The sequence below is a fragment of the Hirundo rustica genome, chromosome 1 (genome assembly GCF_015227805.2).
Source record: "Hirundo rustica isolate bHirRus1 chromosome 1, bHirRus1.pri.v3, whole genome shotgun sequence".
NCBI lineage: Eukaryota > Metazoa > Chordata > Aves > Passeriformes > Hirundinidae > Hirundo > Hirundo rustica.
Window position 1 is genome coordinate 126,391,909 of NC_053450.1, and position 24,551 is coordinate 126,416,459.

The 24,551-nt window shown below is 34.6% G+C and overlaps 1 protein-coding gene across 1 annotated transcript in view; it reads right to left on the minus strand.

The window, feature by feature from the left end:
* Window positions 1-24,551, minus strand: part of AHR (aryl hydrocarbon receptor) — a 60,068-nt gene that overhangs the window by 14,463 nt on the left and 21,054 nt on the right. Inside the window, exons 3-5 of the mRNA XM_040090892.1 lie at window positions 6,616-6,731; window positions 3,050-3,139; window positions 1,145-1,268 (exon numbers count right to left, since the gene is read on the minus strand). Of these exons, the coding sequence (XP_039946826.1) occupies window positions 1,145-1,268; window positions 3,050-3,139; window positions 6,616-6,731 (330 nt within the window). The remainder of the gene's footprint in view (window positions 1-1,144; window positions 1,269-3,049; window positions 3,140-6,615; window positions 6,732-24,551) is intronic.

Consider the following 24,551-nt stretch of genomic DNA (forward strand, 5'->3'; position numbering starts at 1 on the left):
ATTAGCAGCTTTTAGCAAGCTAGAAACACAGGATACAAAACAAAGAATTGTTTGTAATCCTACTCAGCACTTCCTGTCATTCAGCCAAATCTGAGGCCAATCCAACCTGGTGTCATACTTTTCAAACAACATTTTTGAAAGTCATATATACTTGCTTAAGGTCCATAGAACACAATTTCACTCTAAAGCAAACGGGATGAAAATCTGGTTTCTGAGAACCATTCTCTGCTGTACTGAACTCTACTATTAACTAGCTGTGCAGCTGTAGAGATTGAGCTAGAGATGATATAATAACATTGACTGCTAAATGAAAAACTGAAATATACTGAGATGTGTTACAAACACAATAACTTTTCTCTATCAAATCACGGCATTTCCACACTCTAATTTGTTTTAAAAATTAAGTTAATTTAAGGTTTATTAAGGAAATGGAGTTTTTATCGATTAATAAACCTTCTGTAATCAAGTCACAATAACAGAAGATTTTACATGTTTAAACAACTGTTTAACATGTTTAAACAACTGTTGTGAAAAGGGAGCATTAAAATGGAGCAGTCATCTCAATGGCTTTGTTGTCATTATGATGCAGGCACATGCTTCCTGTATTACACATAACTACCTGCACCTACACATTTTTGCTCTGATGCACATGCAATGTGCTTCTCCTTAGTTGTTTCTCAATATAGCAATTCACACATCAGCCAGCAACATGCAACAATCCTACTCTAACATGCATAACTTGATCTCAAAGGCTCTTCTATTTAATCTTTTATTTCTCTTCCCCTTTTATCTCCAAGAGATGTGGCAATGAATGCACTATTCCCTACAGTAATACTGTAACTAGCACATTCTTAGACTGACCAGTCTAAGAAACATTGTCACTTATACTCCAAATTAAAGTCTTCCACTTTAAAGTATAATTAGTCTTTTAATGGTGCTGTGCTATGAATAACAGTGCTTATTTAAATTGTAAAAAGATAGTATTTCTTACTGTTATGTGTTCATAGAATTCAAATAAATTTGAAAAATGCTATTTCTTCCTTTATTCTTCTAAAATTATCTAAACTTTTTTACACAGACAAATTAAAAAAGCCCAAAAACCAAACATCTAATCCAACAGGCAAACAATTAATTCTGTTCTCACCTTGTACGCTTGGTCCAGAATCTCCTGACTGGGCAGGATTTAATGCCCAATGTAGCTGTCGTTGAAACTCAGGTCTGTCTTCTGTGTGAATCAGTTCAAATACGCTCTGGTGTATAATATCCGACTAGGAACAAAAGGAGAAAGGTGAGAAAGGAAAACAATAAGAAAATCATATGACAATATGATAGAAATTGTCTGATTGACAACGCTGTTATGGATACAGCAAAATCCATTTGCTCAGGGATAAATACATACAATCACATGCAGGTGGCAAAGCTTCATGAAACAACTTTTAGCAGCACAGAGAACAGCTCAGAGCTGTTTACATGAATGTAAACATGGGAAATAATAATTAAAAAATATTGCCTTAGAAAGAAAAAGTTACATTATGTCAACTATTTCTTTAGTTGCTTTTACCTAAGAAGGCCTAGAAATACTATGCTTAGGTTCTGTTTAAATTATTTAATTTTATATCCTGGTAAATAAAGTACTTGCCAGCTAGTGCTTGACTTGACCCACTCTAGGTGCTACAGGAATACAAAAGATGCTAAAGACCCTGAACCAAACCGCCAAAACTAAACGCAGATTATAAACAGTAGATGTGTTTGCCTGAAAGCTTTATCACTTCTTAAGGATTCACTAAAACATGTAATTATTCCACTATCAACTCTGTGGTTAGGAATGTGATCTAAACGGTAAAGGCTCAACAGCAAGGATCAGTGCTCAAAGGAATTTAAGGGGAAAAAAACCCACTCAAAATATTTAAGAAAAGACTCAGTTGACTGAGAAGAGTTAATACCCCCATTTTTGGCATGTTTCAAAAACCCAACCATTATATAAGCAGAAAATACTTAAATAAAACACAGTTCTAACGTAATTGAGATAGACTGCCAAAAGCAGAAGCCTACATCAAATTTTGCTATGATGAATTTCATCAATATTTTCCAGAATAAATTGCCAGATATGCTAATTTTTGTAACTAAGATCTCACGCCTATATCATGCACTTGATTTACCAGCATTACCTCACAAAAGCTTTGCCCAATTTGTTTTCCAAGCTTTTTTTCCTTTTGTATTCCCCAACACTGAAGGAAATGTGTAACCCCAGGAATGACAATGGGGTTTTCTGAAATATTTTCTTTTACACAAACTTTCCCCAATCAGTTACCTGAAATTATGGAGCAAGCAAGGTTTCCCACTATTTTTAGACAGCAGCTGAATCTATCAATATGCAGTATCCATGGATATACATTGAGAACTTTAACTATCATCTTCATTCTATCATCTTCACATAAAGTAATCCCAGGAGTTTTCTAACAAAGGCACAATTTGCCTCCTATGCCTAAGTCTTTAGTACTCTGGCATCTGGTTTTCAAGCCCAGTGAAGTCAGTCTTAATCAATTGGCACCATAAATAGTAAAAACCAAAATGCTTGGTTTGAAATTAATAATTAAATAAATAAACATGAGCAAGAGAACAAATTCTAGAAATACCAAAATCACTCAGTTGATATTTATAAATCTCAAGGCATATGGAAATAATTTTTCATGAAAGGTTTCTATTAAAATAATTACCTTCCCACTGAATTATGTCTCGCTCAGCATCATAAACTGGGTAACACTACAGTATAAATTTCAAACAGTTGTTCCAGTAAAGAATAATTAAGTGTGAAATTTTCCTATCTTGCCTAACTCAACTTTGAAAATTATATTCCTGTTGTGCTTGGCCTGACATCCTGGCTATGTAAGCTGATTGAAAAGTAATATGGTTTCAAAGTAATTCAACCTAAAGTACCTGAGATTTTTATTACAAAAAAAATTTAAGACCCTAAATATGAATTTAAAATTGATGTCCCCTGAAATTAGGCAAAACCTCTGAAAAAAACCAGAAGAAGACATAAACTTACTTGTTGGAATCCCAAGTAGTCTTGGATAGTAGAAGAGACATAAAAGACCAGAGCATCTGCTGTAACAACTAAAACAAATCCATTTAATGCCTGGGGAAGAAACACAGCAAACTGTCAGCTTCAGAGATAGAACTCCAGATAATTATTGTGGCACTAGCTCAACCTATACTGTAGTCCCCCAACAAAATATGAAGCATGCAAAAGCACATCATTATCTACAGCACAAACGGATGGGTTCCTCATTGCATCTCTCTGCAGTATACATTAAAATGAAGAAAACTGAATCTAATTTTAAAAAAAACGAAACTCCTTTTTTTTAATTCAGTGGAGTAGTCAAACTGTGATGATGACTTTTAAATACTTTTAAACACAAGGGACAGCAGTATGAAGAACTCTAAGTTTATCTAATATCAATCACAGTTCACAATGCTTGTGTGGCTCAAGCCTTGGATATCCCCAGCTGCCCACAGCACAAACGAGAGCCATGTCACAAAACCCAGTCCCAAAATCCATTCTATTCATAGTACAGACAGGCCACTGTGGACAGGAAATCAAGCTATCAAGATCCCCTATATAGTCCAAGAAAACATTTTATAGTTTACTTAAAATAGAAAACCTCTGCAAAAGCAGACTGTTGCAAGTAAACAATGTTTTTGAAGAGATTTCCCCCTCCGTGGAGCAGCAGACCAGGCGGCTCCACACTCAAAGTCACGCAAAGGGCATTTATCTGGACTCCCAATCAATAAGGTCCATGGCAATTGTTGTGATAGCAAACAGTACATTTGTGACTTGGCAGCTCATCTGAAAGGTGCCGATCTACTTCTATGGATTTCAATTAAGATTTAACAAAAGGCAGTCTCTAGGGGCTGGATTGAGTGTATTGTGCCACTTAATTTCCTCAGCTGCATTCAAAGGCAAATTTGGCCAGCATACTCAAAACATTTTTTTAAGAAATCTCTTTATTTATGCAGAATAAGTGTACATAGAAAACGTAAAGTAAGTGAAGGATATCCTATATCTTACTGCAACAAAGTAAAAGTATAAAAATGAAATACATGATTAAATGACTGTGAACTGCTCCAATTTAATGTGTAGATATATTTTATCTACTCTCATAAACAGTTGTTAGCTCTATAAAAACTCCTTATAAGTTTAGTAAATTTTACGTGAATGAAGAATGAGCTGAAAAAAAAAATCAGTAATAATGTGAAATTAAATAGCATAGCCAACCTGAGAAATCTCAAGTGGTTTCACAGAACCCTTGGTTTTGATGAAGCTTGCAGTAATTTCATGGGAGCAGAATGCCGCAGTGGCAGGTGCTCATGTCCTCTGCTGACCCTGTTCTGCAGGGCATTTCACCTCAGCTGGTTGACATAAAAAATCTGCAAGCTGCACAGCATCTAACTTTGTCTCAAATGTTAAAATTGGTAATTCTGGTCCATTTCATACAGAGCTACCTATACGTTCTGTACCTGGAATTCAACCACATTTTGCACTGGCCCTGGTACTCGGTTCATCGTGAACCAGGATTGTTACTGAGATAGTCATATGCATTATTTAAGCCAAAAATTCTGTAAAATACATATATCTGGATATACCAATAAGTGGAAGAAGATTTCTGGCGGAGGTTTTTGCAAAATGCAATCCAAAAATAATTATCTTAACACACATAATGAAATTTTTCAATTAATTTATTATTCTGGAGAACTGAAGATGATATTTGTGCCTCTAAAAATTACTCTCAATGCTCGTAATGAAGTAATTACAAAATTGTTAACCATTGTTGAGAATTAAGTTTTAAAAATTTCTTAGAGGTCATCATTTGTCTTGCACGTCTTATCATAAACTTGCTTGGGCTGTAATAGATTTTGTATTTAAAATAAGAATTTGAAATAATTTAAATAATTTTAAAGGAAAGTTAGCTTCCTTTTAAACAAGGCACTTTTATATATTTGATTTCTGCTTCCACAATATATTGAATTGGCAAGACTGTTTCTATGTTGGAAATTAGACAATTTTCTGTTTGTTAGGAAGCAAGCAAAAACAACTGATGAACAAATAAAAGCAAATACAAACAGGGTGTTTTTGCATTTCACATTGGCAAAACCAAAAAAAAGTAGGGAGATAAAAAAAGGAAAACATTCATCATCAGTTATAATTTGTAATGCAAAAGAGTTCTGAGCCTAAGTGGAAGGGAAGGACTTTATCAATATTTACAACTTACTGATTCCCACTATCTTCTAGAAAATTCCTAATTTCATCAAACCCATGACTTGTTACATAACCTAAGAAACTCTATCTGCATATTCATTCTCATAAATCTTTTCACATACATAAAATATTTACAAAACAAATTCATTTAAGAAATTCAGTTAATTTACTTACTTCCCAAGAGGGATAGAATTTTCAGTAATAACTATATCACCTGCAGTTTTCATACTGGAAAAGAGTTCCCTCATATAACTTCCACTCAGAAGTAATAAAAAAAAACCCTATATTTCAGATGAAACAGACAACTCCAATATAAACCATCTTTTTCAACTTTTCAGGATTTTTTCTGTATAAAAGAAAGTTGTTCACTGGCAGTAACTCCACAAGAGTTCTTTGCCATACTTTATTAGGGTTAGAAAATTAAATACATGTCCTAATTTTTTTAGTTGATTAGAAAACAATTCTCAATTAGCATAAATTTAAAATAATTTTTGTGGTATTCTTAGAACCTGTTTTCATTTCTAGTCTTTGAACACCAGAATTCATCTTTTTCTAAGCAAACAATTGGCTCTGACTGAATGATTTGCCGCTTTTGATAGATACATCAGTGTGAAACCCGTGCAGAAGACAGAATACCAACATATTTCAAATGGAGCTGCAGGTATCCATAAAATTTATTTTTGTGAAACTAGTTAGAACATTTTAATACCTATATTTGTAATTTCTTGAGTTTAATCTGGACTTGGTAGTTTATAATTATGCATATGCTTTGACAATCAAGGACATTAAAACAGGCCAGACAATTAAAAAAAACACCCCACACTTTTTAAATTAAAATTTTCCATGAGTTCATATACAAGTTATTCAAAGTGTTTTAAAATTTGTCCTGAATCTACACTATGTATGTTGAGTTCTTTCAAACCACTGAGAAAGCAGGATATTTCAGCAAGCTCACGGTCTTTGAAGGAGAAATTGTTTCTTTCAGACAATTGGTCACCAAATTTACAGTAAATTAGTAACTTATCTGGCCCTTATAAAAATTGTTCCTTTATATTAACATCTTTATTAACAACAGATGCAAGGAGATGGGAACCCCCCAGTAAATTACTTGGAAACATTGAAGAGGAGCCCATATTCTAACATCCACTCTAAAGTCCTTACTACCAAAAGCTACCAAGTCCTTACTACCAAGAGCTGTTTAATATTACCCTAAAGAAAATGAGGAAAGAATTTCACAATAAGAAAACTTTTTCTATCTCATCACTGAGAATCCAGTATGCTAAACACAGGTGTTTGGGGTGGTTTTTTTTTTTTTAATTTAAATCTTTTTACAATATGTCTATCGCAAAACATACCTGCAATAGGAGTTCGCCTTCCAGGATCTGCATCCCTTCTCCACACTTTCCTGTTCTAGAGGTTTCCTGAATGCCATTTCTTTCTGGTCTGGTAGAGCTAGATGATTTTAATGCAACTACAACAAAGAAAAGGAAAAAAAAATGAGCAATCTTTGAAAAGCTCCCACTAGAATTTTAGGTAATGATCTGCTATTTTGTGTTAGAAAAAAAAAAGGATTTAAATATATATATATATATTATAAATTCAATCTAATGAAACATTTTTGTTTCCACGTCAAACTTTTTCCTTACCTTTAGAATGAACCCCTTAATTTTTTCATCCTTCTCTTTTCTATGTATAACATTTTCACAACAAAATCATTATTGTTGCAATCAACCCAATCCTCATTATTTTAAACCTTTTTTCCTTCTTCTCCTTCTCTTTACTGTAAGATCCACTTCTACTTTGTCACTTTTGTGACAAACAAAGAGCACTTTCGTTTTCATAGGCCATCTTCCCATAACAATACCAACTCTGTGTTAAGGTAGGAAAACACTTGTACTTATTCTTATTCTTTCTAATTTCAGACATCAAATTATAGTTCAACAGACAGATAAGACTGCTCTAGACCTAAAGCTGCCTTCAGGGAAAGGATGGAAAGAAACACGAACCCTAAATACATGCTACATAGCAAAAAATCCCAAGAAAACAACAAAAATAGTGTTTCGAACAAAAAGATGTGGGTATTTTCTGTCATAGTTAAATTTAAACCTTTTAAACAAATAGGCACTCTTTCTACCTTCAGATAAAATACTGTAACAATGAATCATCATTATTCAGATCACAAATATATCTAATTGAAAGAAAAAATTACCCAATGACTAAGAAATGAAGAATCAGACCGTATTGTTATGAAGTTCCCAAATGACATTCCCATCTCTGCATCCTTCTAATAAACAACATGCAGCCAAATAAAACTACATACTCAAGTACTCAGTACTACATACTTTTCACTGCTCAAAAAAGAGGGGGAAAAAAAAAAAGTCTTCAAATCTGAAATTAGTCTGTAGTGTCTAAACAGCTTAAGATTACTTGAGCAATTGTGCATTAAACCTTTATCATAAAACTAAAGGCTACCACCTCCCAACCCCAAAATTTCTATGCTGCAAAGCAAGCGAAATTTTTAATAGAATAAAACCTATAAAAACAACTGCACTTCCATAAAATACAAGTTTCTCATAATGTTGGGATATTCAGCCTAAATTTCAAATGATTTTTCAACTTGCTGAAAACCATCATTTTTCCACTGTTCAGAACTTTAGTCAAGAATCCTGAAGAACTTCTGTTCACTCACCTTTAAATTAAATTAAATTATATTTTACACTACATATAGTAACTGAAAGTTAAATTATGTCTTTCCCATTTTTTAAGCTATCATGGCAGCTAAGAATTTTCAACCCAGACAGTTTTCATTAAAATATACCTCAAAGGCACCATAGGGGAAAAAGGTGTTCTAAAGAGACATTAATTGATTAATCAGATCAGAATGTGTCTAAAGGTTTGCTTTGAAATTAAAACCCTAATGCTCCTCTTTCTACAAGGTAGTCAAAATGTCCTGCAACAGGCCACACAGAGGTAGAGTCACAAATTCATGGGAATAGGTTTTGTATTATTCAAAGGATATATAGAATATTCACCAAACATCCCTGAAGCCAACAGGCAGTAGAAGAAACGTTTTAAAATTTGTATTGTATGATTATTGAAAAAGTCCACATTCAGTGAAAGCTGCAAGTAAAGATGCCTAATCATCCTTGCCATTCTGCAAAATACTGTATGCCATTAAATACAAGTGGGTTGTTTTTTTTTAATAATGTCTGATAGGATAAAATACTGTCAGAGAAATAAAATCTGTCCGAGCTCCTGAGCTCAAACACAGCTGATGCATTGGTGGCTGTATTCCTCATTAATTTCAAGGTGCACAAGAGGTATGTGTGAAGTTGAACATTTTCTTGAATTGGAATCTACAGCTTTTGCAGAAATCAGAATGTGGATGGAATCAAGCTGTTTACAACTAAGGCAAATGGAAAATTGCCAACAATCTGCATTAGTAAAAATGGAAGATACAGTGGGAATTAGAGATGTATATCCATAATTGTGTATATAACGCCTGAAAATTAAAAGAAATAAATCCAAATTTACCTTGTTCTGGCAGATAAATCACAAGCCTGTTAGTGCCTGCTATGAGCCACCCAAATCCCTGGCACTGAACAATCCCAGATACCAGGATGCACGCTTCTGTGCTTCGAAACTGTCAAATTGAAGACTACCAGAAACAAGGAATCTTACAGCATGGGAGCACCACCTTGCTAAGCAGCAATTCTGAACAGACTTAGCCCCACAGTGACACGGCCTCAGAAATACCAGCTAGAGAGATAATAATAGGTAATGGAAAGGAGAACTAAATCTTAAAAAGCATAACTCATCCAAAAGTAATATTACAGTCATCATCGCCTAGCTTAAAATCAGCCATGTCTGTTCTGCTAGTTCTCATAGTCTATCTTACTCGTGTCATCAGACAAAATACTCTCTCAATAGTTCATTACTCTAGAGTTTTTGAATCTCTGTATTAAACAGAATTCATTGTGGGCTATCCCCTCTTGATTTTCCTACACAGGAAATTAAAACATTAATACTCTCACAGAGTAAAGAGGAAAAATCTGTACACATACTCTAGAACATATTCACTATCAAATTACTTCTCAGAATTTCCCATTCATAATTTTAAAACATCAAAAGTAAAGCAAATTTGCTTATAAAAAACCCAAAATCAAATGAGCAAACAAACAAAACAAAACAAAAAACAAACAAACAAACAAACAAAAAAACAACAACAACAAAACCCCCACATCTATTACACAGTTTTAGCAAGAGGGTTGGACTGTAAGCACCTGCTTTCCAAGTAGGTTAATGACTGTCATTTAATCCTATGTCCAGCAATAAGCATTATTTCCACTGCCTAGACTTCTCTGATTTGAAGAACTCAATCTCAAAGACAACTAGACAGTGACATTTAATAGATTTTTCTAGACATAAAAAATATATATTCTGATACATTTGTTTTATGATTGTGAAATGCTTTAGCACCCAAGCCAGCAAATACAAAATACAGTTGCTTTTACATTACACCTACAAAGATAAATTAAATAACAATGGTTACATTAGTATCTACCAGCTTCTTATCTCTGACTTTAACTTTTACCTTCAGGTGATAAGAGACTTACATGGACATACAGTGTGCTTCATTAGACTAACGGTATGGAGTGGGAGGGGGAAAAAAATGTTTGGCATACAACTACTTCTTCAGGTCTGAAACAGAATTCTAGCAATTGTGTTCCAACTACTGCCAAAAGCCATCTTTCATTTTAAAACCATGTAAGAATTCATTAAAAAAATATTTTCAACATGTAAGGACAATAGATACTAGGTGATCTTCCTTCTTTCTAGGGACCAAGTCAGTATAAGAAACTGCATGAGTTATAAGCAGCTTACTGAATCAACTAATAATTCATGATAGATTAATTTCATTAATTATCTGCTGAGATATTCAGAAGGTAATCTGAGGAAAAATATTGAAAAAAATAACTATCCACTGTGTCATTAAATCTCTATGCTGTCCTTCAAGAGATATTCTAGTTCAAGACGAAAAAGGTTTTTTTCACCTTCAAACACCTGATCTCTAGGGTTTATACTTGGGAGGTGTGATCCCTTCAAACTTCAACCCACAACCAGCATCTTCTTCCTTCCAAGCTGTTATTCCTGTTCTCAATAAGAACCTTTGCCATGACTTCCTCTCTTGACAGGCCACTGCTCTGAAGTCCCAGCTCCACTATTTCATCCACTTCAGCTTGCAGAATCAATGACCAAGCACCCATCTGTAGCTATCAGAGCACCTTCAACAGGAATCCTATAAATGACTCCTTATTCTCTTTGCCAGAAATTACAACAGAAGAGAATCACAAAATTGCCACAAGCAAGTGCAAATACACTCTAACTGATGTACCTGAGAGGGCGCTACCTGTACTAATTGTTGCAAAGTCAGTAAAGTAAGTGGAGGTGCAGAAAACTCATCATAAAGTATGTATGTTAGCAACTATCTAGCCAAGTTTCTGATGAGCATTCACACAGAATCCTGATTGAACACATACATGCTTGAACTGTTGAATTTACTATTACTTTAAGAATACAATATAGATAGTTAAATTACTTAAAGACAAAGGCATTCAAAAACTTCCACATCCCCTATTCATGAAAGAAGTGACACACCTACAACATTTATACAAATATTCAAAAGAAATATCAGTAACAATAAAATCAAATAAAAATGCCTTAGACCTCAATGTGACATATCTTATGCAATAGTCAGTTGTCTGACCACAGAATGACAGAGTAGCATCCATCAGTCTGTATCAGGACACTGTCAATATTCACCTCAACCAAACCAAGTTTCTCACACTGTTTTCCTCAAATCCAGAAACTACTAAATTTGGAAAAAACCGTACTTTTTTTTCCAAGTCATCAGAAAGTTTTTTCTGTAAAGTAAATGAGAAAAACAAATAAAAGTGGTGGGGTTTTTTCGGTGTTGAGTGAATGAAGAAGCTTTTCTGACAGCTCAGCTGTGAAGTCTGGAGAGATTTTTCTCCACTGAAACCTGAGCATTCACACACCAAATGTCTTATTATCAAAGGAGTGAAAAAATGTATAGTTAAGCTTTCCATCTCAAAATTCATCTAATCCAGCTACGTGTTATTAGAGTGCTGAATAAAACCATTTCAGCTACTGCTGGCTGAAAAGCTTCACAGAAACCATACCAAAGTTTGATGTGCTTGTAACCTTTTCCTTTTCCTACCTTTTCTTCCCCAAAGAAAAAGCATAGCAAATTGTTTTAGAGGAGTCAGGGTAGCTCACTACCAAGAAGTGTAGAGAACAGAACATCAAGATGCCAAATTTTAAACAGATCTTTTAAAAGCATATTGAGATGTAACAATTTTTTTTAATCTGACTTGAGACAATTTTTATTTTTAAGTGAATAATCTGTTCAAGCCTAAAACTGTATTAAAGCAACACTTGTCTAATACTGCAAGTATATCACTGGCACATCAGTCATACAGTCCTGGAATTTAATCTTAAAGAGCTTCCCAGAAGTGCTTTAAATCAAATCTTGGCACGCTTTCCAAAATCCGGCCAAACAGGTCAAAGTTTGCAGTCAAAGCCAATTGAAACCGTTTCATAACCTTTTCAGTAGATTTATAAATTCTACTTGTCTGTTCTAGATTACTGTACAAAAACAACATTCTCTTGAGCGGGGTGGTCCTGCTCCAGCAACAAATGCTAAGTTTCAACACGAAGGTCACCAGCTAACACAAGACAAGGAGGGCACTACTGAGAAAACAGTAGTTTAATATTAAACTCTTTCCTAAATCATTAACATAAGCTAAACTGTTTATACTGGTGAAAGATCCATTTTAAGTGGGAGAAAGTATTATATATACACACCCATGTATCTACATGCAACCTTATCTATTTCTATTACTTAAGATTATATAAAACATTTTGCACCTGCAATCTCTGACACTGTCAAGGCAAAAATGTTTATTAAAAAAGTTAAGTAACACAAGGAAAAAATGCAATTAATTATTTTTCTAGGAAGATAAAAGATGCATTGACTTTGTATTTTTTAAATAGCTACACTTCTAGACAGCAAAACCATACATTTTAGTAATAAAACTTGTGAAAGATTGCTCAGTTTTCAGAGATACAAGGGAAAATAAATAAAATTTGGTATCATCCTAACTAGTTCTAAAGTCTGTTATGTTATGTTACATGAGGCAAGATTGACTTCTGTGTAGGCTGCACTTACAAGCAAAACGCATTACATATGGGGGGGAAAAGTTTTCACTGTGTTTTGCATCCTTAAATTTTCCATTTCCAACTTTCACATTTATGATTCTGAATAATTGTCAAGATAGATTTACAGTGGGTCTTCTTCCTTACATGTCTGAAGATGAAATAATTTAAGAGCAGTCTTCCTGGCAAACTGAATTATAAATTAAAGTACAGCTTCTAAATTACAGTAAACTGTGGATGGATGGAGCAATGTATAACATGTGTTCTCCATTACTACTGAAACTCCAATATGTAAATACATTAATAAAAATATAAAAAAATACATCACTTTTCTGATGCGCAGAGCAGCATATATAAGCAAATATGAGGGTGAAATTGTACATTTGGTAGTGATTAGTAACAAAGGATACATTTTTCCCCCTTAAGCATTAATGAATGCACCTAATTATGACAGTACTGGAACAGCTTTCAAATAATATATTTTAAAGAGAAAATTTACCAGTTAAAAATACCCAGGAGCTGCCTTTACTTTCCATAAAAAAGCCAAATATAGATTAAAAACTAGTAACAACCAACCTTCAGCCTCAGAAGACATGGTACATTGATTCACAAGCATATTTTCAGCAACTGTGGAAACATATAAATATGTCTACATATTTAGGAAAAGCTACTGAAATATGCCACAGAAGACAGGTATTTCTTGATTTGGCCTCAAAAGAAATTATTCATGGTACAAGAGAGAGAAAATGCCATGAAGCAGCTATCACAAGAGGATAAATCATACCCCCATGAATACTTTCAAAGAAATGTTAGTAGGTTAGAGTTGGTGAAAGAAGAAAAGAAGATACTGAGGGGTCATAAAACTTTTACCAGAGTAAGTTTTAACAAGAGAGGGGGAAAAAAAAAGAAAACATAAATAAATAAATAAATAAATAAATAAATATTTCCACTATTTAAAAAAGAAGAACAGAATGAGGGTAAGTGATCAAGTTCTGGTCATTTCCTGGGCTTTTGAGAATCAATAACTGCTGTACAGATACATATTGCTAACTCATGTTACAAATCTCTAGAAATCAAATATTTCCAGGTGTGCAGATTTTGTGACTGCAACCAGAGCCCAGCAGCGCCACAGACCTGCACTGGATGCGCTACAAGTTCTGTGCATGTGCACCCCTCCATTTCCAGGCATCCAGTACTTTCTTTTTAGCCCAAATTCAAACCAAATAAAATGCATACTCATCAGCTCTACAATCAGACACGGCAGAGAGAGCACAAGTCTACCATCCCGCGAGGATGTCCAAGTATAAAACAAAGTTCACTTAAGGGAGGAAGAAATGTAGGACTTGCCCAAAAATGCTTAAGCTAAGAACAGGAAAAGAAATCTTCATCTCCAAAGCAGATGATTCCAAAGGTTAAAAGTGCTTTAAAACAAAATGTTTCAATAGAAACCGTTAGGAACCCATAGTGGCTGCCAGCAAAGCACCTACTACAATATAGCCATACCTATCTGCCAAACTGTGGGGAAGTATTTATACTTTTGGCATAATCAAGATAAAGAAATTTCAATATTAAGGTTCTACTAAGAATCCTACTTGAAACATTTCAGAGACCATGGATAAAAACAGAACTACAAACCAAAAATAAACCAGTAAATATTCTGTCAGCATTGGACTGAAATTACTCTAGGTACAGCTCCAGAACTTCCCAAGGGCCCCGCTGTACTTACACTTCAGACATGTCTTCATACATATTTTACACTCAACAAGAGAAAAGTGCAGAAGTGGTACACATTACTTCAACTGCTGCAGGAGTCTAAAATAGTCTCTTCATTGCAATCAATATATAACGAATATATGTGAGGAAAAAAAGCAGCACACAACATTTCTCTCAATACCAAGTACCATGATTTCTGAAAGTGTGATAGTTCAGATTCACCTAACAAAACCCATCTAAATTTAAAATGACCTTGTGTTTCCCCTACTGTACAAAAAAAGGTCCAAAGTGAAAAATACTGTTTTTCATTTATCTGTGATCAAATAATATGCTTAAATAATTTAGCATGAAAGCTATTTTTGGCATAAGGAAGTCTGTTGCTTGCCCTTTCAAAATTGACATGCCTGGAGTTCAGATCAGTTCTACTTCGTTTCCAGGTCTATAGCAAGGATATGTTTCCAATGTTCAGAGCTATAAATCATAAAACTGACAAAAACTTGGCAGGACTACCACCTTTTTTTCTTCCTAAACTTCAATCAAATTTCATTGGCCAAGACTCAAAGGGAGGCACAAATTCACCAGAAATTACATTTCTGAATCACAAGATTACTTATAAGATAGTAAATGAGTACACTCATTTATTCTACTGGGGGGGAAAAGGAAATAATCTTTTCTCTAAATCTAATTTTGCTGCTTATTAAAATTTACCAACACTAACAACAAACAAAAGCACAAAAAAACCTTCCAAAAAGTTTCCAAACCCTATGGCTTTTGTTGATAAACCACCATACCCTAGAAATACTGTAGCATAATCTCTTAATTCCCCTTACTTTATGATATTTTATACTAGAACATACTGTTTGAATACATATCTTCTAAAGAACAAGATTATCATTTAAATTTGCAATTTTTTTCATTTATATAATTATTAAACCACATATATGGAAAAATACAAGCACATATCAGCTACTTTTCAAAATATCTTGAAGTTACAAAAGGTGAACCAGCAAGTTGGTAACTTATTTTCTGTTTTACAAGTTGTGTGTTTAGTGGACCACAATTTAAATCCTAGAACTCATTTATAATAAAACAAGGAAATATATTTTAATAGTTGGTTTTACTGAAAAGTTATTGTTCTGCTAAATGCATGATTACATGTTTAAATACTAAACTGGAGGAAGAAAACCACAAATTCTTTCTTTCTAGCACCTGAAACATAGAAAAGCCTGTATGAAACACCTCTAACTCTTTCTGGCATTATTTTTATACCAGCTAAAAGCCTCTTAGAAGAAATTAACCCTAACCTCAGTCTCCTATGGAAAGCTGAATAGGTAACAGCAGGTAAACAGGACAGGAATTAAATCTTACCTAATGAGTTTATGATGGGCTAAATGCATAGCAACTTCCTGAGCCAGAATTTGCACAAGATACTGGGTCTCCGCTGTTATTTTGGAGAAATATCCAAAACTTCATTGTTAAATACCCTAAAAGAACGATGCTTTGACTGCAACTGCCTGCAAAATTGGCAGCTGTCTTTCCCCACAGCTTCGGTCATGGCAGCACTTTAAGACAGCAGAACTCTGCATCCAAAAATGAGGAAGGCAATAGTGAAGAACCTGTGGCTTAGCTATATTTTCCACACAGTAACAGCCACTATTATACTTTTCAAATAAATATAGGATTATAAGATACACTATAGTATATACATGGGGCAGGGTGGGTGGTAGGCAGGCAAGAAAGAGAAAGATTGAGAGGCTGAAGATAATGAGGAAGTTATCAAAAATACACCTAAAGCTGAGAGGAAGAATGGTTTTGTGGTTCTGACATCGTCTTCCTGTGCGTTGTGGTGGAAATCATACAAGCACTGTACACTCCATTTCCTTAACCATGAAACCGGAACAGGAGCACTTCAGCATAACCAGCATTGCAAGGATAAATGTAGTAAAGACTTAAACTTCAGATTCTCTAATTGGGAGAAATTTCAGTGCTCCATATGAAAATCAGATTGGATGACACAAAGCTTAAAGGTTATAACTGCAAAATATTTCAATATCCTATTTCCTGACAATTTTGGTTTGCGATGTTGAACTATAAAGTTTATGAATTAAAGACCTATTAATGGTTACAGTCTCTATATAACAAGCAAGGTAAAAATTTCAATGGCTTCCTATGTAGAAAGAGGGAAAAGGGAAAAAAAGGTCAGAATGGATTTTATCCCAGACACTCTTATTGAAGTCTGTGCTTAGGAGGCCACACAGGACAGAGGTCTGTATTTCTGATCTAGCATCAGAAAACAGAAATAGCAACAGTGAGCGTTATATAACTTATGTTGCTAAGGGTTAGGCTGTGACGCAAAGGAAAACTATATTTTATTCATTACAACCCCAAGGAGGAGGGAAAGAAAAAGGCAAGGAGTGCTGCAAAGAAGGGGAACTGGAGCACACAGACAAACTCTGGAAGAAGAGGACTTGAGGTAACAGGAACCTCTGTCATCTGCTCTCCTCTACAGGCATTCACTCACGGAGGGCCGGTTCTAGTCTGTCCATAAGTAAACCTGATAGAAGCAGTCTGATAAAACCACAGACAAACCATGGGTGTAAGTTTGCCAAGCTCATTCCAATAATTCTAGCATTAGAGAATTTTATATAATAAATATTTTAAAAATTTCAAACTTTAAATATTAAAACACATCCTGGACACAACAAGCATTAACAAAAACTTACTACTGGAACAACTTATTTGCTCATCTTTCAGAAACAGCTGCTCAATTGAGTCAGACATGCATGAACAGTAAGCCTAAAGCAAAACAATATTTTCATTAATATGTTACCAGGTACATCTACCAGTTCTCATAGACAGAACCTTTTCTTCCATACCATAAAATATTTTAGTATATTTTATGGCTTTTAGATTCTAAAATTGATATATAAAATTTTATTTATTACTTTAAAAAAATCACTCCAGTTAATGCTCTATTCACAATAATTCTAAATACAGAAATGATATATCCTTCTCATAGCATAAGCTTTTCAGTAAACCAAAAGGAACACAACACTTTCTAAATATTTTTAATGCTTCCGTTCTACCGTTAATAAACTGCTACAGAAATCAAGTCAGATACTTAAATGCTATTCATTAGATGTCACGACTTAATTGACCCACAGATACCCATAAACACAGAAAACTCCTGCCTTGGTAAGATTGCCCTGGGAGGGCAACCACACACACAAAGAAAGATGAGTGATAGGATAGCATCAAGATTTCAGTTTCTTATTGCAGTTTCATACTTCAGAAGATCTACGCGGCTTGTGTGGACTGACAGAAGGTTTTTGGTTGGAGAGGGGAGGGGTAGGCGGTGTTGAGGGTTTGGGGGTTTTTGTTTGTTTTCTGTTTGTGCTGTGGGGAAATTTAGTTTGTTTTGAAACTGCCTACAAATACAAATATTGTTCTGAGCATCTGACAGCAAAAGGAACCTCTCTGGAGTTGTGACACCGCCTGGCCCTGGAGCTCATAGGTACTACAATACTACAGTACAATTTAAAAGGGATTTCCATCTGCTTCCACATAACTTGGTTCCACAGCTTTACAAGTAAATATGAGACTTTGCTAGATGCTCAGAGAGAACGGCCCCTTTCACCAACTCTTCATTTCACATGCATTCTTTCTTGCTTGGGAATTCCACAAATTTTTATTTCTAAAGAAACTACAACATTGGAAAGGCTGTACATAAGTAATCACCATTTCTCCACAAAATGCTTTTTGAAGCATGTTCAACTTTCACTGCACCTGAAATGCCATTAAAAAGCTAAATCTCAATTATACTTAGTTGGTTTTGTGTGGTGTTTTTTTTTGTTTGTTTTTTGTTGTTGGTTGTTTTTTTTTTTTTTTCCTACTTTCCTCACTGAGATTCTAGTAAGGGTTATTTTGCTTATTTCCCTAGAAATCCTCAAATCGCCAGTGACCATTTTATCATGTCCAGCTTATGTCCTCCCTGTGATAACACTGCCTATTAACTTCAAGAGCTCTTCTCTCTTTTCCTTTGGTATTACCCTGCTGCATTAACAGACAGCAATCATAACCTGTAGCTTGTGTTCTGCCATGCTAAACATGACAAACGCAGACATCTCCTGTAATATGTACTCTCTAGGGCTTCTTTGTTCCTGTGATATTTGTAAGACCCTGAGTTGATTTGACAAACTGAATGACAGATCTCTCAGATCTTCTGGAGAATCTCAGTTGTTTTAAACTGTTTGATAAATGGAATAACCCTGCTCTACAGGAATGTACCCTTCAACACTACCTCCAAGACTGCTTTAAGAGAATCTACCAAAATCTTCAGAAGGGAGAAACAAAAGACGGCTAAGTCCAACTCAATAAAAAGTCTTCCACATCACTCGTTTTAGTCCCAAAAGAAAAGCTGAAATGAGAACAACAACAAGTTTACAAAAATACTTATCAGTATTTATTAACTGTAGCTACTGAAGTGAAAAACATTCTTAATATTTTATTTTAGCCAGTTACTGTCTGGCTCCCAGACTTCTGAAAGCAGTTACATAACAGGAAACATTGTTTTAACGTGGACAATTGCAATAGAGATGGATATGGCTATAGGCCAGAGCACTGTACAGCTCCAGGCGGCCAGATCCATATAAAGGATCTGATACATGAAATGTGGGGTTCAATATCCAACACACTATTTAGAAAACTCTCTGTTTCTCAAAATACCATATGTACTTCAGTTTCCTAAGTTCCACTGTAAGCCCCACCATGCATAGCTGCTGTATCTCCCTCAGGATGGGTAAGAATGGATGAGTAGCTTGGCACCCACTTCACCCTGACCCTAAGTATGGTGTAGAAACTGGATATCTCCTCATATAGCAAAAATCCATATATATATACAGATCTATATATCTTCCCCATATAGCAGAAATCCAGGTTCATCTGACAGCTGATAGCCACTGATTCTTTCACAGGTCTGAAGAAAATTACATAGCTCTTTTTTGCAGTATCAGGATATAAACCCAGGTTTTATTAGTTTCTCTGCTAGAGCTGGTTCCCACTCCTTCCTTTTCCACTGCAGAAGAGGTCTGAAAGCTGGGGGTACAGATGATACCTACACTTCCTGTTGAAAAATAGCTACCATACAGAAAAGAATAAAGAAAGCTTCTCAATCCTGAAAGATCAAATCAAAAAAACATCTGGGACACTGACCAAAAGAGACATCAGTCCCTGATCTAATTCTCATTGAAAAGGGACCACTCTGTTACAGGATAAGTGTTTCATGGGAAATGCATAATCTAGTCCAGAAAACTCAGATCTAGTAAGGTAATAAAGAAAAATCAGAAGTCATGTAAAAGAGAGTTTACTGAATTAATCTTGACAGAACATTTTTTATGTTGTAAAAAGTGTTTTTTATAGGTAAGGCTACAACATCAGTAAGGATATCTGCCCACAGAGTGGACACTGCAAAGGAGAATTGGCAATCACTGATATTGGCTTCCACATAGAAAAGAGAAACAGAAATAAGCTTAGAGCCAAATTTTGATTGCAGTTTTATTTATAATAAAAGGATTAATGTGCACATATTTTCTTGTGAACACCTGCATGATATTAAATTTGTTTTTACAGTTACACAGATTGCTCATGTTGTTACCAAGATAAATGTACTTTGTTTCAAAATTTCAGTTAGAAGTTTGTACCATGCCTTTATCAAACATATTCAGATTCATATTAGAGCAAGCACAAATCAAATATTTTAATGGTGCCATCTGTCTCTTTTTTTTTTTTTTTTTTGTATTCTGCTGCCAAAGCAGCGAAAGATCAAATGAAATAAAATCTAAACATGAGGTTTCATTTACCCTGCCACAAGAAATAATTTTCAAGGTGGCAAAGACAGATCTGTTTGATAATTACGTATTTTCTGCTAAATTGTTCCATATGCTTAGAATATTTGGGTTTTAGCCAAGAAAAAAAAGCAAAATAACTTTTTGTAGTAGAGCAGTTCCTCCCCAAAATACACATCAAGTTATCCTTGTGCAGTTGATTCTTAGGTAAAAAGATTTACATTAAATACTTCTTTCACTATTTTCATCAGGGAAAAAACCCAACACACAGTTACAGAAGTACATGCATTTAGCTTAACAATTTAAAATGTAAGTTAAAATAGTGCAAAACTACTTTGAAATACTCCAGTGACAATTTCACTCAATTGACTCCATCTGCTTTTCTAAGCCATCTGAATTATATATATTCCTTTCACAACTGTCATTAGCGACAAGATATATTTTTATATAAAATAATCCAGTTGCAACTATTCACCATATTTGTTTAATCTTTTAATAGAAACTAAGTTTTGCTTCCATATTTAAGACATTTACTTTAGTTCTAAAATTAATCCATCAAATTGAAGATTAGCTTTGATAAACCAGATTGAGAATCTATTATTAGTTTTAATATGTTAGTGAGGGAGATGCCTATAGGACAGATGAAAAGATGATACGGAGCTCTCTGCAGGATTCAGATGGTGACTGTTAGTGAGAGGAACCCCACTTCCTTCCTGCATCCCAGCCCTTTGTGCAGGAGGATGCGGGAGTGTTTTAATTAGAGTTTATAAATTAGGGCATATTCTGATTATAACTTTTTTCAATTATACTGCTGCTATGAACTGTTTTGTAGAAATCAGTCCACATTGATTCAGGTACAACTTCATACTAATTTCCCTGACCTTACAGTACAAAAGAAGGAAGAGCAACACGAGAATTTTTGGCAAAAGCTATACACATCCCTCTTACTGCCTTGCACATCACCATTTTTGTAACACTACTGCTAATCATAATTTAAGGATTTAATTTTACCATTACTTTTAATACATCACAAACTTATAAAAGGACATAGAATTGTTTCCATTTCTAAGCAGTTTTCACTTCTTTTGGAGAAGAGCCTGAATACAAAAACATTCTGGATATAGTATATTAATTCTGCAGTTCAGCTTCACATATCTGCATTCCAAATGAACATACAGTTGACTGATCCTCATTCTTGTAGCAAAACACAAGTAATAAGATGGCAAGAAAAGCAATGGTTCAAAGAACTGAAGAGTCTGATGTAGAAAGACAAGACAGCCCTCAAACACCTTCCCCCAGCTTGCTTTCCAACCCAAGAGTGGACATGGTTCGCTCCACAGCTTGGATAGTTTTAGCAGCGAACATATTTACCTTTCAGTTATGACAGCTCACAGCATACAGTGTTCAGATAAAACAAACCAAATGATATTTCTTCAACACAGTGAGTACTAAATCACCACAGTTCAACATTCATCACCACTCATCTTCAGCCACGGCTGACAGAGCTCAACAGCTCTTGCAAGTCCAGAGCTTGAATAAAGTTTATAAGAACATATCTAGTAACACATGTAGCTGCATCCTCACAATTTTATAAGCCTCCTTTGCATATATCAAATATTTGCAAATGTGATGGCCAATTATTAAGTGTCACTGAATCCAACATTACATTTAACAAAGAGTAGAAAACTACCATTACTATCTTTGCACTACAAGTTTTAATATTCCGTAACCAGTTCTTAACTCTGAGCCAAACATTCAACTAAAACAGCAAGGCTGTGCAAAGCTATCGGAAAAGTTGATGATTTACGTTATTTTACCAGTTTAGGAAAAGTGAAATGAGTCTATACTGTTTCAGCTTTGTGGTACATATGTATAAACAACTCAGCAAAATAAAGTAAAATTCACGCTGCTAAAAGCATGGTTCCTCAGGTATGTTTAAACTGAAAAATTCAAGTGCAAAAGGAAATTAAAAAGGTATTTTACTAGAGATGACTATACTAATATAGTAGCAGAGGAAGGTACTGACCTGTACAAAGATAAAATAACAGGAGGGATAGACATGGTCTGTTTTGCACAAAGGATATACAACTTCTGAGATTTAACTGATCCTTCTCAGCCTCAGAAAAAGATAGACAAAATTTCCAGGCATTCCTTCTTCAGGACAACTTGGGAAGATAAAAAGTTAATATTTCTATGAATTTTCCTAGTCTACTTCTAGCTCTAGCAACAAACGAAGTTATTTAAAAAGTAGTATCTAATGTATCAGATTTATTTTCCTGCCTTCATGCAAGCTGTGAAAACTATTGATACTTGTCTCCCTTCTCAAACATAACTGGCATAACTTAGGGGTGAATTAAAAATAAACTATATGAAAATCAGTAATGTATTTCTTGTGAAAGGATCTATGGATGTTTAGTCTAGTTAGTACTGTAGTAATTTACAGTTTTTTGCTTTTATGTACCAAATAGCATTTCCATCCTTAGATCCTAGTGCCAACAAAAATCCACTATTTCATTCCAAACATTTAGCAGGATTACATTTTGCATAGATAAATATATAGCTGCCAGCCTTGCAGAATAAATTCAAGTAACAAATACTTTACATCCAATCTGGAATCAACTCACTCTGCAAGCAAACAGCAAAAGCTTTTCTTATAAGCAATTCATTCTGATCAAAAAATAAACAAAAGAATCATAACTGATTGCAATTTTCACTGTTGCATGGCATAAAAATACAAAAATATCAGCTTTTATAAAATATTTTATTATTTGCATATCTTAGTTCCATTTATCTTATGCATGTAACTTTCTTATACAGAACCTTTAAGTGGGGTGACAATTTTTAAATTCGAGTAATGTGTAGTCTGTAATCACATTCAAAAAGTAAACAGCACTATTTCTTTTCAGAGATTTATATAGAAAAGGTGATGCTGCAGCAATGTTGTATTTGAATTTACTGCCTCAGCTAACAATTTACCAGGCTGAGATTAATTTTTGAGTTACTAGAAATTACACAATTATCATTTAATTGTAAATTGCTTAAGGCTATTATTAATGTCTTAAGAGGAAAAGAGTTCAGTGGCCTTAATATAAGTATGAAGCAGCTATCCCATTAGATGGACTTTTTTTCTAGGTTGTGTTTACAAAAGAAAGTGGAATTTTGGGAAACTTGTTAGTGCTTTGGCTCCTACTGATTACAATGATCAATATCAGAAGGAAAACCATCAAGCTATTGAAATACAGAACTGATTGTCTAAACATCTCTCAGATGCTGCCACATGAGCTACATCCTGTTAAGTATTAAGTTTCTAAATAAGGGAGAATTAATTGTCTGGTGTTATATCTTGGAAAGTGATAATCTTGACTACATATCTTCTAGAGAACCTTCCACATACCTCTAAGTCTGAAGTATATCTCTGCACATTAAATAGTATGTTTCACATCTTAAAAATTCCTTGAATGCAGAGTTCAAATTTTTGATGTGAAGAAGGTTCTTAATAGCACCTATTGGATTCTTCCATCAGAGAAGGCAACCAGAAAAGAGAGAATTTGGTCATGACATATAAAAGTCAGTAAACGCCTCTATAATAAAGGCAGGAATTTCCACCAGGGAGTCCTAGAAGGATCTCTGTAAGAATCACGTAGCCGAGCAGACAGTGCCATCAAGAAACTCCAAGTCAAAATATCTGAAAATGTCTGAAATGTAAGTGTATTCTCATTGCTGTACCTTCTTAAGGAAAAAAACCAAAAAACAATTGACCCAATTTCTCAAAAAATCTCTTCCATTTAATTTAATGTGTCTCTACTTTGACATCTACTTTAATACGGTTACAGAGTGGGGCTAGCTAATGCAGAAAAAGAATCTTCAGGATACTTGAAAGATACCCCAAGTATGAAAATATTTACATACAGCATAGATTCCTGTGTTTTATTTTCAACTTGAATGAAAACATGACTCACTTTATCAACACAAACTTGGGGCCCATCACCAAATGCAAAGGGAGACAGATCTTTTCCTGAATGATTTCACTGAGACAAGAGTTTCAAGCAGCACATGGCTTTGAATAGCACTGAAAGAGTCCACACCAGTCATCTTCTCCCAGATGGGTTTAGAGAAGTGTTTTCTGAACAGTTCTAACCATCTAATATTATCTCATTTGAATCTGTCCCCTTCCATTTGATACCGACTTCCCTCCCCATTCATGTTCCTTACTCAGACAAATCCTCTCCAAGAGATTATACAATAATTTACATATGTGTTTCCTGAGAGAGAAGAGACAAACATGAATCTTGTCTAGGATACTTAGGACCTTAAACTAAGAACATAAGGTAAAGGGTTAAAACTGAGGGACAGTCTCAGCTATTTAGGTTAGCCTAACCAGCTTAGTCAGGAGTCAGATATCCTCAGTTAGAGGAAGGCACAAAAGGACAGCAGAGTTTTCTGTCTCTTAATGGAGAAAGACACTATTTGAAGTGCAAGAGCGAGAGCCCTTCCAA